Source organism: Gouania willdenowi, chromosome 2 (assembly GCF_900634775.1).
Source record: "Gouania willdenowi chromosome 2, fGouWil2.1, whole genome shotgun sequence".
In the NCBI taxonomy this organism is placed as follows: domain Eukaryota; kingdom Metazoa; phylum Chordata; class Actinopteri; order Blenniiformes; family Gobiesocidae; genus Gouania; species Gouania willdenowi.
In genome coordinates, this window is record NC_041045.1 from 1,148,253 (window position 1) to 1,166,652 (window position 18,400).

Genomic DNA, 18,400 nt, shown 5'->3' on the forward strand with positions numbered 1-18,400 from the left:
AACATTGTGTCGATATGAGTGAATATTTGAGACTAATCTCTATAATAGATCAGGCTGAGGAACCCTGGCGTGATTTGGTATTTTCTCAGATGATGATTAGAACCGTGGCCAACAGTGGGGGGCGTTTGGTGGAAGTTTCTCTGGGCGAGGCATCACTCGTGTCCTCTGCTCAGTGACGGCCACGGGTGTCTCCACGAGCCTTCGCCCAACATCTGGGTCACATGATAAGGCAGCAGCTGATGCTGCAAGATCTGCTGCAATATGTCCTCTAATCCCCTGTGACAGCAGCTAAAGCCTTTGTTTCTCTACGTCTCACTCTACATGGGAAATAAAAAGAACAACAACAACTCATCATCTCCTCCTTATCAACCATGAATCAGCACTACCAACAATGACAATGCAGAAAAAAAGCTACTTGCTCCTACACTGTGTTTACAAATGTGGCCTAAAATCTTTGAACTGTATTTATAAATCCACAATTTTCACGTGTGTAATTTGTGTCAATGTTTCTGAAAAACACGTGAAAATCTAAAAAACACATGGTCAATGCCTAAAAAAAACATAATATTTTGCACCATATTCGTTTTATCAACTTGTAAAAACAGGACTACTTTACAGTTTTAGAGCCTGTGCTCCGCCATCTTTAAATCACATGACTGATGATGTCACAAGGCCCCACTGCCCGCCTTTCTGATACTTTGGGCATTAATCACATTAGTAGCTTATAATCTTACTTCTAATGAATTAAGATAAAGACATTTAAACAACATAAAAACATATATCATTGCCATCTATACTTGTTGGATGTATCATATTTGATATGTCTGACGTTAAATGCTAGAACAGAGGGCAGACGAACATTGTTTTCTGATTGGTCGACTGTAGAAACCGTGTTTGGTTGAGACGATAGAAAACAAGAGAAGAAAAGACGTCGCAGTGATGTTTAAATTATAAATATAAAAGTCTGTCATTTCCAATCCAAAGCTTTACGATGACATTTATTTTTATAGAAGGAAGTTTGTAGCTGAAATTTCAATGTTTTCCTAGATTTGTGCACTTTGTTTTCAGCTCTCCAGGCCCCACATTGAAGTTTTCTACCTGATTACTCCCAGATTTGGTAGCGTGGGCTGAGCCGAGGAGCTCAGACTGACTCATTTGTCTCTCCGTATGTTCCTGAGCAGTTAAACAGTGGCTCATCTACAGCCTGAAGCTACAGGAAGTGACTCTATTAGTCCTAATGAAGGTCGTTTCATCATGTTTTGACTTTGTCTCCTCATGTTTGATCACTTTGACACACCCCCACCCCCACCCCCACCCCATCCCTTAGTAAGTCTGCTTATGGGGAGAGATTTTCATGTTTTTATTTAGTTTTTCATGTTTTTTTTTTTTTTTTTAGATTTTCTTGCGTTTTTCTGACTTTCACATGTTTTTCAGATTCTCACGGGTTTTTTTTAAATTTTCATGTGTTTTTCATTAACGTCATCAACACACAAATAAGGTATGTGAAAAATCTGAAAAACACACATGAAAATTATGAACATATTTGTGAGAATCCAAACACACAAAAACAAGCCTTTCTAAGTGTGTGTGTGTGTACGCATTACACACTTTATTTTCACGTTTTTTTTCAGATTTTCACATTTTTTTTTAATTTTCACTTGTTTTTTTTCAGATTTTCATGTATTTTTTAGATTTTCACGTGTTTTTTTTAATTTTCACTTGTTTTTTTTCAGATTTTCACAGGTTTTTCAGATTTTCACAGGTTTTTTTTAGATTTACACTTTTTTTTTTTAAATTTTCACTTGTTTTTTTTTCAGATTTTCAGGTTTTTTTTTTTTTAGATTTTCACGTCTTTTTCAGATGTTTTCACAAACGTCATCAAAACACGTGAAAATTGTGCATAGATTTGTTTACATTTTTGACACAAATCTCTTTCCATACATTTCATAGTGTTTTTACCTTATTTTACCTCCTGCCCCCCCCCCCCGTTCCTCCACACGTCTGCTCAGGTTCCACAGGAGGAGATTGGTCGGCTGGACTAAGCCCGTCCTTCATCTCCTGAACATTTCCTTGAGCTGAAAAGCCTCAGCTGTAGATGTGGGTGTCTGCACTCCAATTCCAGGTGCTTAGCTCTGCTCCCTGTCTGCAGCTTTCAAACGTTTTCTGTCCTTCATCAAAACATTTTCAGCTGTTCGAGCGAATCAATGAGTTGTATTGGTTTGGATGAGTGAAGCCAATGAAAGGCATCAATAATAACAGCCTGATGTCGTCACACACTCCACTGTAGAACAAGTGCTCACTGTGGCCTCGCTGGAACAGGGAAGAAACAAGAGCTAAAATAGGTGAACGAGCATTTCTAACTAATCTGTATGTCATAGAGTTTATATGTTTGTAACTCAGTCCTTTAAGAATAAAACTGAATCCTTTTATTGCCAATGTACAAAGTAGAACAAAATTGCAAATGCCCCCCAGATAATATTGAAGTACGTAAGTAAGTAAGATTCAAACCAGCACAAACTTATCAGAAAAACAATATAAAGTTCTGTTTGAATAAAAGGTTCATCAGAATAAAAATGGTATAAAATATTTAAAAAGACACAAATTCAAAAAGAGAGTATTTTATTTCCCATTATATAAGTAGTGCACTGACACGCTCTGGTAACACAAGTTAGCGAGTAAATCTAACAAATATGTCCACAATTTTCACATGTTTTTTTAATTTAGATTTTCATGTTTTTTCGATTTTTATGTGTTTTTTTTTATATTTTCATGTTTTTTTATATTTTCACGTGTTTTTTTTTTGATTTTCACAATTTGTTTTTTTTAGATTTTCATATATGTCTTTAGATTTTCACGTTTTTAGATTTTCATGGGTTTTTTTTTAGATTTTTTTGTGGCCTGGGAGTCATTGACAGACCGGCCCACTTCATGCACGGTGTGTGTGTGTGTGTGTGTGTGTTAAACTTAGTGAAGTGTCTGTCGTCCGTTCTCGCACTGTGGCCATCAGAGTGGTTTCCTTAATTTGGTCTGTTTTTCCGGGGGGGGGGGGCATCCAGCAACCCAAGTTTCATGTCCTTTGATGAAAAAAACACTGCATTTGATGCTGCTTTCATTAATACAATAAAATGTGGCTTAGATTGAGGTTTTTTTTTTTTTTTTTTTTTAGATTTTCACTTGTTTTTCCAAAACGTCATACATTTGGTACCATATTTAGTCTCCCTTTAAACAGTGCGCTGACACGCTCTGGTGACTAAAGTTAGCGTGTAAATCAAGGAGCGTTGAAGAAGAGATAGAATTGATTGATTCATTGGTTTGAATGAGTGAAGCCAGTGAAAGGCATCAATAATACCAACCTGATGTCATCAAACACTCCACAGTTAGAATAAGTTCTCACTGTGGCCTCGCTGGAATTAAAAAAAAAAGGCCAAAGTAGGTGAACGAGCATTTCTAACAAATCTGTATGCAATAGCGTAATGATTGGACGCACGCTGGCAGAATTTTAATCAGCCCAGCAAATCTAAATTCAAGGTCTGCGTGCGGCCACCTTGTGAAACAAAGACATCAAATGTCCCCTCAGTGGAGGGAGCTGGAGACGGAGGTGTCGACAGCCTTCAGACGTCCTTCGTCCACTTCCTGAATAATTAGCCGCTGACCAACGCCGCCCGTCGCCGGCGTCCAAAGTGACTTTCAGAGCTCTGCTCACGGCCTGAGTCACAGGTTTGGACGTTTCACTCACACATGGATGCATTGGTTGTACAAATATTCATCCAGAGTGGATGAATAATGTGAGGCTGTAATGGATTCCACTGGTACATAAACAGCTCTGCAGCGCTGGGATTTGGATAAATAAATATGTAATCTCAGCCTGTCTATGGATGCATAATAATAACCTGACGCACGCATTAATGCAACCTCTAAACACTGACATTTGGTGCATTACAATTCAGCAGAATTCAACTTTACATCTCATGTGCCTGGCAGTGGCCTCGTCTGCAGACAGGAAACAATCAGATACAGCACTTCCTGTTGTGCTCTAAACAATAAAATCCCTCCTAAATGTAGAAAACCAATATCTACCTTAATTATACTTTTTATTTGTAATGCACTTTACAATAAAAACAATCTCAAAGTACTACAGGTTAAAAAATATTTTTTTAATTAATAAAATACAAAAAAAACCCTAAAGTTTGGCTAAAAAAGAAAGAGAAGACACTTAATTCACCCTATTAATTTAGTAAATTAAATAAATAAATTATTGTTAATTTATTATTTAATTTAATTTATTATATTTTTTAATTCATTAATTATTGTTAGATTTCAATGTATTAATTATCATTAAATCTTTAATGAATTCATAAAATGATTCCCACAGTTTATGTTCTTGTAGAATCTGATTCTTCACATTTTTTTTCCTGAAACATCCTCAATAAGACGTTATTTAAAAGACTGAAATACATGAATATGTTCCAAGTATATGAAATGTGTGGCTATTACTGTAATAAATGAATGACTGTTAAAAAGACAGGTGTCTGGTTATTAATGTTCACATTCCACAGACGAGCCGTAGCCTGAAGACATGAGTTGATAAGATCTGGTGACGACTTTAATGATTAAAAGGACATAAAGCATCTTATCTACAGATAAACGACTTTACCAGAAACCATTAAGGTTTATTTAAAACCATTAAATGAGCTTTAAATCCTGAGGGAGTCGATGCAGCGCTTTTATGAATAGTGAGATGACGTAAATATGTTTGTGTAATTCATGATTTCTACTTTATCAATGATTCACCATGAGTGTCTAAACTCTGCAGGTTTCAATCTAACCATGACGTCGGTTTAAATACCAAGAGTGTTGGAGCAGCGAAGAAACTAGGAATATTTTCTGAACAATTTGAGCCAATTTTTGCTTATTTTTACCCTTTTTCTGCAACTACACCAAACTCACCATATTTTAACCTATTTTAATCACTTTTTCTTGCCATATTTTTGCTCCTTTTAATGCATTTTTCTGCATTAATCCAATTTTTCTACACATTTTTTCCACTTTGAAGACATATTTAGCACTTATAAACCATTTCCACCACTTTTACACCTAATGTCACATATGTTGACCCATTATTGTCACTTTTAACCTCTTTTCACCAGATTTCATGATTATTTTTTGCCAAATTAACCACACTCACCATTTGTCATGCTCATTATTTATCAGTTTAAACTAATTGTTTAATTTTATGACTTTTTCTGTCCTTTTTGCCCACTCTAATTTGCAACTTTTAACCAATTTCTGTGTTTTAAAAATCCAAATTCACCATTTTTGGTCACTTTTAACCCATTTTATTTCTGATTAAAATAAGAATTTACATCTTTAAGATGACTATATACTATGGCCCAAATATTAATAAACTTTCTGTTTCACAGTGGATATTATTCAGATGAATAAATAAATAAATAAATAAATAAAGGTTGAGAGCCACTGAAATAAACCGTATTATTGAGGTAAAATTACAGGCTCTCGCACTTTTAATTTGAAAGCGCCTCTGCGTCCTGTTCCGGCCTGAAAGTGGCGTTCAGTGACATCTGGAGCATCTGTCAGTGCCCATCACTCCCTCCGCTGCCACAGGCACACACACCCACCCGCGCACTGGGAACACTGGGGCCGATGGTGCGCTTTAACTTCACCTGATTGGTGTTTTTTTTTACTCTTTTCAACTCTTTGTCTCGTTTCTTTTCCACCAAACATTTCCCTGCGGAGCGGCTCCACGGATCCTCTGTCGCGCGCTGGTCCCGGAGCGGCGCGCACGCGCAGGAAGGGCTCGGTGGTGTTCGTGGTCGCCGCCGTCGCGATGGTTCTGCTCATCCTGTCCGTGGCGGTTCCGTTGGTGCTGCTGAGCACCTCACAGACACACGCGCACTACGAGATGATGGGCACGTGCCGGATGGTGTGTGACCCGTACAGCCCCAAACCCGGGGGGGCCACGGCCATGGAGGGGGTCCAGAGCTTCAATGACGTCGCCCCGGAGACGCCGACCGCGCAGGGGAGACGCGGGGAGCCAGGGAGACCCGGCAAACCCGGTCCGAGGGGCCCACCGGGGGAACCAGGAGCCCCGGGTCCAAGGGGACCCCCGGGGGAGCGCGGGGAGGGGAAACTGGGCCTCCTCCCCGCAGACAACAACAACAACGAGCTTGAGGGTGGGAACTCCACCGTGACCAGCTACCGGATCGCCTTCTACGTGGGTCTGAAGAACCCGCACGAGGGATACGAGGTGTTAAAGTTTGATGACGTGATTACAAACTTAGGGAACCACTACGACTCCAGCACCGGGAAGTTCACCTGTCACGTTTCCGGGATGTATTTCTTCACCTATCACGTGCTGATGCGCGGAGGGGACGGCACGAGCATGTGGGCCGACCTCTGCAAGAACGGACAGGTGAGGTCAGCACCGCAGGACACGTGCGGTGTCCAAATGTGACTTTTACGCACGAAATGCGCCGAGTTTAAAGCTGAAATCTCACTCATACATGCTCATCATGTGGAACATGTGACGGTAGAGTGAAGTGAAATGTATTTATGAAGAAGTCAAAGTGTTGCTCACACCTCATCAAGCCTCTGTCTGTCCAGTATGTCTGTGGAGCTCGTGCGTAAAAGACGCACGACGTGCCTCATCAACGCATTTTGGGGTGAGATTTGTCTTAAAAATATTCATAAATGTATCCACAATTGACGTTTCTAGAAAACACGTGGGCATATTAAAAAAAACCAAAAAAAAAAAGATGTGAAAATCTAGAAAAACACGTGTGAAAATAACAAAACAACGTGAAAAAAATATAAAACAATCCTGAAAAAAAAAATTGTGAAAATCTGAAAAACACATGAAAATAATAATTTAAAAAAAAAAAAAAAAAACACGTGAGAAAAATCTAGAAACACACATGAAAATCTAGACTGCGACATGTGGAAAAAGCATTTGCAAATCTAGAACGATCTAGAAAAAATGTGTGAAAATCTAAAAACTGTGTTTAAAAAACACATTAAAATTGTGGATATATTTTTGAGACAAATCTCTCGCTATAACTCAGAGCTTCATTTGTATGCGAGTCTTTGATCACCAAAGGGTAATTGATATTTTCCTGGCTGTTTCTGAGGAGGAGTAAATGCACTATCTATATCTATATTCTGCGTCTCATGCCTCTCAGCTGTGTGTGAACTTCTCTCCTCATCTTATCTCCTCCTCCAGGTTCGTGCCAGCGCCATCGCTCAGGACGCAGACCAGAACTACGACTACGCCAGTAACAGCGCCGTGCTGCATCTGGACTCTGGAGATGAAGTCTACGTTAAACTGGACGGTGGGAAAGCCCACGGAGGGAATAACAACAAGTACAGCACCTTCTCTGGGTTTATCCTATACCCAGACTAACCTGGACCACCACCACTGCACGTCCACGGACTCAACTCCTTTTGTACATATATTCATTTATTTGGTGTGCATGTGATCTGTTTGTAGATGTAGTAACTAGAAGTTTCCTTCAACACTGGATGCTCATTGGATGTTTATTGGCTTTGGAGCAAAACATCGAGATGTGTTTTAAAATTATTCACAAATATATCCACAATTTTCACATGTATTTTTCAGAAACGTCATCGACACAAATTATGCATGTGAAAAATCTGAAAAATACATGTGAAAATTTTTTTTTTTCCAGACAAATCTCTCCTCATATATAAATCTGCCAATTTATTGTGAAACTGGAAGTGAAATTATCATTTGAAATAACATCACATGGTTTTAAACGTTCAATCGTTTCTGAAAAAGCAGATCTTTAGATGATCTTTGAGTCGAACATGTAACGTGCGTGATTTGTTGCTCCTTCAGCAGCTTTTCTCACTGTTTAACGCACGTTTAACATCGTTTTAAAGCCTGTCTGTGTCGTTCCAATCACGGCTCAAATTGGTGATACAGTAAAAATCATCAGATCATTTATTTTTATCCTCTTAACATTTGAAATCGGCTTTAAATCAAAAGATCTAACGAACTACAAAAGGAAAATCGGGAAGTTTGAGGGAAAAACATGGAGCAGTTTGACCTGAAGTGGGCAGGAAAACGATGAATTTCAACATTATTCTGCTCTATAAATATATATAAAGTAATGGAAGCTACAGACGATAGCGACTCTTTACATTTCCTTGACTTTGTGATCAATTTTGGGAAAAAATTGTGGAATAATTTTAATAAAATTGCAGGATTTTGGAAAAGATAAATATTTCAAAAATGGCTGACATCATGTGATAAAAGCGTGGTAAAAACATTGTGGTTACTAATTGAATTTATGTATTTGGAATGGCTGAGATATCTACAACTGAACTACTTGGTTTTTCTACAAAATGGTTCATGATTTCACTAAATTCAACTTTATTCCTGGGGCCGAATTTGATGCTCGGAAGCAGTGGTTTTAACCCTTTCAAGTCCATCCATAAAGTCAGTAAAATGATGGTCTATTGTTCTATGAATCTGTGATAACCACATTTATTTATTCATCTGAATAACATTTATTATTATTATAGTCATCTTAAAGATAGAAATCCTGGTTTTAATCACTAATAAAATGGGTTCAAACTCAACAAAAATGGTGGAAAATGGAATTTTAAAAGCCACAAAAATTGGTTAAAAGTTGTTAATTAGGGTGGACAAAAACAGACAGTCAAAGTGGTAAAAAAGGTTCAAAGTGTCAATATTAGAACAATTAGTTTAAACTGCAAAAAAATAAGCATGCATGAATAAGTGTGAATGTGGTTAAATATAAATAAACATGAAATATGGTGAAAAGAGGTTAAAAGTGACAATAATGGATCAACATATGTGACATTAGGTGTAAAAGTGGTAGAAATGGTTTATAAGTGTTGAACATGTCTGGAAAGTGGAAAAAATGTGCAGAAAAGTCATTGGAAATGTGATGTAGAAGTGTCAGAAATGTGGGAAATGTAGCAAAAATACATTAAAAGAAGCAAAAATATGGCAAGAAAAAGTGATGAAAATAGGTTAAAATATGGTGAGTTTGGTTTAGTTGCAGAAAAATGGTAAAAATAAGCAAAAATGAGCTCAAATTGTTCAAAAAAATAGATGGGATCCTGACCCCCAGGTTGAGAACCTCTGTTCTAAAGGGCAGGATTTGGCTCCTGGACTTTGTGTTTAAGTTTTACTCTCATATAATAATTAATAATATTTAATCTTTCTAGAATAATCCAAGCTCAGACCTAAATTGGTCATTTTTGTCTAAACTGCATCCTCGTATGTACCAATAAATGAACAAAAGCTGCAGCTTGTGATGTCTGTGAGCGTCTGAACACGTTAGCGGTGTTAGCGTAGCTCTGAAGTCTAGATTTCTGCGTAAATGTGAGTCTGTGTGAATGTGAGGACCACAGGGAGTCCCTGGAGCTCCAGGTGCTGCCCTGCGTGTCCTTGGCTCTTTAGGGCCCTGGGGACACTTTGACTCACTGAGGCTGATGTTATTCAGGAAGGAGACGACGACGTGTCACTTTCAGAGAAAATATATTTCACCACAAGAACGAGTCAATCACGCCACACATTCTGTGTGATATTAAACATTAATGGATGCTGTTATAGGGGATTGTTGGAGGGTACACCACAAATATGAAAGTGGCAGAATAAAACATGTCAGGAGTTCTCAACCTTGGGATCAGGACCCCATTTGATGTTTTAAAAAAACTAAGAATATTTTTTTGAACAATTTGAGCCCATTTTCACCAAACATTCCTTATTTTAACCTATTTTCATCACATTTTCTTGCCATATTTTTGCTCCTTTTAATGCATTAATTCAAATTTTAATGACTTTTCTACACATTTGATCCACTTTCCAGACATGTTCAGCACTTATAAACCCTTTCCACCACTTTTCCACCTACCGTCACATATGTTGACCCATTATTGTCACTTTTCATGCCTATTTTTAGGCCAAATTTAACCACATTCACCATTTGTCATACCCATTATTTGTCAGTTTAAACTAATTGTTCCTACTTTTTAAATCTTTTCTGTGTGTCATAGCAGGTCCAAATGGACACGCCCACTGCACACTTGGTGCTATAATTGAAGACTAGCAAAGTAAAATTTAATAAAGATCAACAATTATCAAACGAGGTATGAATTTTTGAAATTTGGCCAATGTTTTTGATTTTTCAAACTAATCCAGAATCAGGAAATGTATTTGTATCCTGACCAAAATGTAATGGCATCATCTAAAGACTAAGATCTGGATTTTGTTCAAAGTCATGTTTTTATTTCCTCCTGCAGGACACATTGGATGATCTAAAGGGCCACATTTGGCCCCCGGGCCTTAAGTTTAAAACATTTGCCCTAAGTTCTGCTATAAACTGAAACGTGTTTAAGTTGTGGTGGTTTTACAAACATTTTGTTTCATTGATGCTTTTATTCTGAAGCTCTGGGATGAAACTTTATGTGCACAACTTCCTGTTTGATAAAGGAAGCAGGAAACTGATGTAGCTGCATGTTTGGAGCTGAATCTATGTATGGCAGTGTTATAATAAAACAATTGGTGGTATTTTTGGACGTTAGCGCACGCTTTCTCCATCGAGCAGCTCTGCCCGTGAGGCCTTATTAGAACAAGTCTTTATTTGTTGATTTCTTGTCCCTTTACACGACCACAGGGGGCACGCACACACACACACACACACACACACACACACACACACACACACACACACACACACACACACAATGAGCCAGCTGTTTACACACAGCAGCGTCCGCTCGGATGAGAATCAAAGGAGACAAATATTAGCATGTGTGCTAACAAACGCTAATCTGTGCTCCTCAGACCCATCGCACGTTTTCACCTAAAACACCAGATTCTGTCATTAACAGAGACGTGAAAGACAAACAGGACAATTCACTAAATATGCATCGTTTCTATGGAAAAACGTCATTATATAATATTAATCAGCTGCTTTTATGACTTATTTAATGTGATCATATTTTAGTTTCTACATTTTAACATCACATAATTTATTATCTCTTGAAACGCAAAAGGCAATATTGTCATTTTTTGGTCGTCTGAGGCTGAAACTTTCCACCATATGTTATGTGCACGTTTTTTTCCCGCACTGAACGCTTCCTATTTAAGAAAATAAAATAAATTCTATTATATTTATTTATTCTATTGACTAAAAATTTTTTGTCAACTATATTTCTTCAAAATACAATAACTGTTGAATGTATTCAGTCAAAACGACTTTTGCTGTGTGGACAAGGTTTAATATCATCCAATATCATGTTCATCAATATAATTAAAGTTTAAGAAAATTATTATTTTTTTAATTAATCAAATAAAATAATAAAAAAAATACATAAAATAAACTGTTATGCTTCATATTTTATATTGTTTTTTTATATTAAATATATATATATAATATTTATATTAAATACATGTATCTTTCATTGTATTTTATTTTTAAATAAAATGAAAATAAAATAATAATTTAAAAAATGCATAAACTTATATAATTTTATTTTATATTAACTATATATTATATTCCATCCATTTTCACACTCGCTTCTTCCTGTTTTTCAGGGTCGCGGGGGGGTCACACTGGGCACTATAGGTGGGGGTACATATTATATTATTTATATTAAATATATTTAGTATTTTTTATTACATTTTTAATTGATTTACTTCTATTTAAACAATGCAAACTCTTTATATTTTAGTATATTTTATATTATTTATTTTATATTAAATTTAAATCTAATGTTGGAGTTATTTATTTTAAATTTCTTATTATTTAAAAAACTCAATAAAAAAAAAATAATCTACAAAATGCTGTAACGGCTGATCCATATTATTGATCTGTGGATAATATTAATAAAGAACAGTCCATGAAAGCACAGGGAGAACATGCAAACTCAGCATGTGTTTTCTGTGTCTAGTGATGATGTCACTGGTTTAAAGAAACGCCTCAGACACATTTAGGATGAAAAGTGAGGCCGTGTGACAGCGACTGAGACATCAGCGGCACTATGTGTCAGCGGATGGCCGTGACGGATGCCGACGGACGCTGACGGATGCTCGCACGGACGCTGCAGCGCGATGGATGATGGCCGACGCCATCGCCACGGCGACAGTGAGGGATCAGTGAGTGACGGCAGCGCTAGTGAAACTCTCTGATGGATGAGATAAGTGGGACACACACACACACACTCAGTGTTCAGGGGATTGAGGTTGACAGGCAGCTGAGCAACAGGCATCACGTGTGAGTAATAAAACACTGAGGCGTCCACTTCCATCAGCCTCTAGAAGAAGAACCTGAGCAGCAGCAGCAGCAGCAGCACGTCCTGAACTGACTCACTAACTTCCTTCATCATCATCATCATCATCATCATCCTGCTGTTGATGCTGCGCTCTGATTGGCTACAGGACAAACTCCTAAAGCTGCTAAAAGATGAAGGAAAAACACTTCTTCTACAGGACTCCACATCCCATAATGCAATGCAACAAACATTTCCAACAAAGTCAATGAGAGTGAGGCTACGATACAGAACAAAACTAACTTGTTTTTTAATTGATTAATTAAATCTTATTGTTGCTTGTTTTGTTTCTAATTTACTTTATTTTCCCCCCAAACAATTCATTTTTAAATTAATTATTTACTTTTGAAAATGTATTTATATATGTATTATTTGTTCTTTTATTTTAATTAAATTATTTATTTTAATTTGATATTATTTCATTTCATTTTTCCCACAAACATTGATTAATGTATTTATTTTTTATTTATTATTAATTATTACTTGATTTAAAATTTATTTTTCTATTTATTTGAATCTGATATTTTATTTATTTTTAATTTTATTTTTACCCAAAAGTTTTTAAACTAATTAATGTATTTATTTTTTAAATTGTATTTATTTACTGTTGATTTATTTATTCATTTAAATTTCATTTTATTTTACTTTTTGTTTTATTTTCAAAACAAACTATGTTTATCTGATAAAATTAAAAAATAAAAATACAAATTAACTTCAATGCTTTTAAAATCCAACGACTTTGTACAAAAATAACAGATTCACGTCCTGGATAACGAGTCACTAATCATGACTCAGCAAATGAAGAAAAACCAAACCCTGCAGATTTGGAAACAAAAAGAGGAACGTTTGTCTCATCGTGTGTCTGTCCATCATTATGAGATACTTAGTCAGCGTTTATGTCTGTGACCTTCAACATGTGTCACCAGAGATTATCACCACACACACACACACACACACACACACACACACACACACACACACACAACAACAACAAAGACACACTAAATGCGATAAAAATACACAAAATCACTACAAAATACACAAAAATAACAGAGAAACATACATAATGACATAAACAAAAACACACAAGATAAGAGAAAAATAATGAATAATACAAAGAACAGACAAACAACAACAAAGTACACAAAATAACACCAAAAACACACAAAATAACACCAAAAATTATGATAGAAATGATCTTGATTAGAATATGAAAATACAAAGGTCAGTCATGGTTCAATAAATCTATTCATGCATTCACAAGTTACAACAAGGGGGTTTGAGAAACACTGGTGTAAGCAACGCACAAAAACAACAACAATACAGAAAAAGACTCCAGAAATGACAAAAGAATACAAAAATGTCGAAACAATAACATATAAAAATGACCCAAAATATCATAAAATGCACAAAAACTACATAAATACAGAAAATGACTCACACAAAATAACAAATGACAAAAATGTCTCCAAAACCACAAAAATTTACAGAAAAATACACAAAAATGACTTTAAGATAACTCACAAAATACAAAACGACAACAGAAATGACTTCAACACTAAAAATGACTCCAAAAACTAAACAAGCCATGATCTTCTAAAGCCTCTTCTAAGCAGAGGTTGAGACGGATTATGGAGGAACTTTTATGTGTTATTTATTTGTGAAGCTAAACACTCACACATACTGTCTGACACTTTGGTTTTTCATCAACAAACATTTGCCACACGTTTGTTACCTTTATTGGAATTTTTTTTTTTTTTAAACTTTTTTTTTATCGTATCGTAAGAATTTTGTGTCGTGAGCCCTTTATTGTATCGTGAGTTGACTCGTCTTCTTCTTCTTCTTCTTCTTACAGTAAAAGGCTGAGGTCGTCAGTCATCATCCTCTGTTATAAACTGTCACTAATTTATCGCTGTGTCTCACAGGAACGTTTAAATGTAATCTGTCACTGATGGAGGAGGAGGAAGAGGAGGAAGAGGAAAGAGGAGGAAGAGGAGGAAGAAGAAGAAGAGGAAGAGAAGGAGGAGGAAGAAGAAGAAAAGGAGGAAGAAGAATAGGAGGAAAAGGAGGAAGAGGAGGAAGAAGAAGTGGAGGAAGAGGAGGAGGAAGATGAGAAAGAGGAGGAGGAAGATGAGGAAGAGGAGGAGGAAAAGGAGGAAGAAGAAGAGGAGGAAGATGAGGAAGAGGAGGAAGAAGAAGAGGAGGAAGAGGAGGAGGAAGATGAGGAGGAGGAAGAAGAGGAGGAAGAGGGGGAGGAGGAGGAAGATGAGGAAGAGGAGGAAGAAGAAGAGGAGGAAGAAGAAGAGGAGGAAGAGGAGGAGGAGGAAGATGATGAAGAGGAGGAGGAAGAAGAGGAGGAAGAGGAGGAGGAGGAGGAGGAGGAGGAAGAGGAGGAGGAGGGTAAAAGGTTAGAGGAGTCTTCGTTTGTAACACAGCCAATAAGAAATCCAGAACACTTCTTCTCCTTTATTTTCTTAATCTTCATTTTCTTCCTCTTCTTCTTCTCTTCCTTTCATTGTCTTCTTCTCCCTTTTCTCTCCTCCTTTCCTCTTCATCTTTGTTTTCTTCTTCTCCTCCTTTGTAACGCAGCCAATAAAGAATCCAGAATACTTCTTCTTCTCTTCCTTTGCGTACATATTTTTCTTCTTCTTCTCATCCTTGTAAAATCCTTCTTCCCACGTGTGAACAAACAGTACATTTCACACAAAGCTAATCACAGATGCCCTCAGCTCAATGTTTTTTTGATGATATATATTTTAGTGTTAATAACTGAATCTTTGACAGTCTGTTAAACGTATTAAAAATGAATGTGTCCCATTAGCACCAGAAACATTCAACGCTAACACCTCCTCCAGGCCCTGAATCGATTTCATTTGCCACCAATTACTGAACGTCTCCCGTTCATCGTCACCTTTAGCTTCTCTAAAACTTCTCAGCGAGACGTAATAAGACTGTGGAGCCACCAGCCCCCCCTCGTCCTCTCATTAGAGCCAGAAAAAAGGTCCCACGGGAGCTTAATTATTTATCTGCATTAATATCGCCTCAATTATTAACGCTGACTGACCGCGTGTGTGTGTGTGTGTGTGTGTGTGGAGGCCAAAGATCAGGCCTGTGTTACCTGCTGATTAATGGATGAGGTAGAGCAGCCCTTCATGTATTATTGGTGGAGAAGCTCAGAGAGAGAGAGAGACACTGACACACACAGAGAGAGAGAGAGAGAAACTCAGTGAATGATAATCAACGTTTAGTATTCAAACATGTGCTCTGTGCATCTCTAGCATTTTAAGTGTTGGACTCCACTGGTGGCTGTAGATTGAAAAGACCACAATTATTTGTGATGATTTATGGCACGTGTCATAACGGTGGAAAAGGTGGTGAAATTGGATTGTAAAAAACACAGAAATTGGTTAAAAGTTGCAAATTGTGGGTATTTTTTCTTAAAAATGTAGGAAAAAATAGTTTAAACTGGTAAATAATGGGCATGATAAATGATGAAGGTGGTTAAATTGGTAGAAATAATCATGAAATATGATGAAAAGAGGTTAAAAGTGACAATAACAGGTCACTATTTGTGATATTAGTGTTGAACATGTCTGAAAAGTGGAGAAAATGTCTAGAAAAGACATTAAAATGTGATGTAGAAGTGACAGAAATGAACGTAATGTAGTAAAAATGCATTAAAAGGAGCAAAAAATATGGAAAGAAAAAGTGATGAAAATAGGTTAAAATATGGAAAGTTTTGGTGTAGTTGCAGTAAAAAAAAGCAAAAGTGACCAAAAAAGGTGGAAAAGGTGGTGAAATAGGAATTTTAAAAACCACAGAAATGGGTTAAAAGTTGCAAATTAGAGTGGACAAAAAAAGTGGTAAAAATGGTTCAAAGTGTCAATATTGGCTTAAAAGTGAAATCATTTTAATGATATTTTATATTAATTGGTAGGGGAAGCACTGAAAATACAATAAATTAATTTAGATTTAATTATTTGCTCTATATTCCATAACTAATCTATTTCTTTAAAAACAAAATATATATGTTCAATTTTAAGGAAGTTTTGATTTACTTTTTTGTAGAAAAATATTAAAAAGTAAAACATTTCTTCAGAAATATGAGAAAAATGAGCTAGCTCAGAAAGTATTATTATTATAATTATTATTATTATTATTTCTACTAAAACTCCTTTATTTGATCTATGCTGACCTCTAGTGGCCACTTTAGGTAGTGACAGACTGGCTGTTTTTATTCACCTTTATTTTCTGTTAATTTAGATGATTTACAGCCTCATTAAAAACTAAACATGTGGGATCAAAGAGAAGAAAATGTAAGTTTGATGTTCATCGTGTATACGAATCAATAATCTGTGCGCGCACACACACACACACACACACACAAAGCTCTGCAGGTGAAGTAACTGGCTCTGCGTCACCTATTTATTTATACATATCTGCATTATAACAATAATGTCAATATCACAGACATTTATACTGGAAAGAAAAACCAGTGGCACTGTAAATAAATGGTTCTCAACCTTGGGATAAACAAATGCCTTCAAGAAACTAGGAATATTTTCTGAACAATTTCAGCTCATTTTTGCTTATTTTTACCATTTTTCTACAATTCCACCAAACTCACCATATTTTAATATATTTTCATCACTTTTTCTTGCCATATTTTTGCTCCTTCTAATGTATTTTTGCTACATTACTCACATTTCTGACACTTTTACATCACATTTCAAGGTCTTTCCTACACATTTTTTTCCACTTTCAGACATATTCAGCACTTTTCCACCTAATGTCACTTTTAACCTCTCTTCACCATATTTCATGTATTTATTTATTTTTGCCAATTTAACCACATTCACGATTTTTAATGCACATATTTTGCCAGTTTAAACTAATTTTGCCAATATTTTTAAATGACATTAGCCCCAATTTGCAACTTTTAACCACATTCTGTGTTTTTTAATCCCATTTCACCACCATTTTTGGTCATTTCATTTATGATTAAAACAAGGATTTACATCTTTAATATGACTATATACTATGGGCCAAATAATGGACAACAGTGGAAATATTCAGATAAATAAATGGAGAAGCTAAACTCTTTCTTTCAGTGTCATTTGCACTTGTGAGTCGCTAGATGGCGCCAGAGTAAAAGGTTTGCTTTAAACTGTACCGGATGTGACAAAAACTAAACAATTATCAAGCTAAACAATGACAAATACATTATTTCTTATCAAAAAAAGACACGGTGAGACTTAATAGTGAATTAAATGAATAATTCATAGGTACTTTGTGTTTAACTTTGATAGAAAAAAATAACAAAAGCAAACCAGAGGTGATTTTATTAATTTCTCCACTAGATGGCAGCAGAAGAAAAGAAAAACTCGCTTCTTCTTTTTCTGTTTTCTTCTAATAAACGTCTTGTGTTCAATAATTATGATTTAAATGATGAAATAATTTCAATAAACAGGATTCGACTGTTTTTATTTCCAACCAATGTAATTTTGTATTTTCTAAAGTAAAAGTTAATGACATTAAATACATGTTATCCATTCTATTTGTGTGATACATTCCATGTTAATCATTGTTGTTTTTATTCACTATTATTATTATTATTATTATTATTATCATTGTTATGCTATGCTAAGTATGCTGCTGACCCTGAGGCTCCAACTTCTTTTACATGTAGAAACACGCACACCTTTTTAGTTTCAAAATAAAAGCTCTGACAGCCCATCATTTCTAACACTTCAGTTTACATATTTCACCTTGGAAAAACTGTAGAAGTCACACACTTTATATCTTTGATCCAATCTTAAGGTTTTTGACATTTTAAAATGTTCACATTTTGTATGCCTACTACAGCCATAGGGTTTGTTTTTGTTAGGAAAATGCTTTATTTTGGAAGGAAAATCAATCATTCTTTCAGTGTTTCCAGGTCTTGTTTGTGCAGTATTTTGTATTCCAGGGATTGTCAAAGAGCAACAGAAAAACCTCACAAAGCGCAGCTCATACCTGGCCTAGTGTGTGTGTGTGTGTGTGTGTGTGTGCACAGAAC

General features: G+C 36.0%; 2 protein-coding genes and 1 long non-coding RNA gene across 5 annotated transcripts in view; 2 read left to right on the forward strand and 1 right to left on the reverse strand.

Annotated features, from left to right (window-relative positions):
* Positions 1-18,400, forward strand: part of mrps9 (mitochondrial ribosomal protein S9) — a 465,929-nt gene that overhangs the window by 209,991 nt on the left and 237,538 nt on the right. The gene's annotated exons all lie outside the window — the stretch shown is intronic.
* LOC114473577 (uncharacterized) overlaps positions 1-18,400 on the reverse strand; it is a 119,466-nt gene that overhangs the window by 1,677 nt on the left and 99,389 nt on the right. The window contains exons 5-6 of one of the 3 annotated variants that reach the window (XR_003675264.1): positions 15,461-15,534; positions 1,988-2,310 (exon numbers count right to left, since the gene is read on the reverse strand). This is a non-coding gene — a long non-coding RNA (uncharacterized LOC114473577). Of the gene's footprint in view, positions 1-1,987; positions 2,311-15,460; positions 15,535-18,400 lie in introns of those variants that run through there. The other 2 variants (XR_003675265.1, XR_003675267.1) reach the window with 2 other exon arrangements.
* On the forward strand, positions 5,630-7,418 carry c1ql2 (complement component 1, q subcomponent-like 2). Its single transcript, XM_028463277.1, has 2 exons — positions 5,630-6,430; positions 7,238-7,418. The coding sequence occupies exons 1-2, from the start codon at positions 5,846-5,848 to the stop codon at positions 7,415-7,417; spliced, it is 765 nt and encodes a 254-aa protein (XP_028319078.1). The 5' UTR covers positions 5,630-5,845; the 3' UTR covers position 7,418.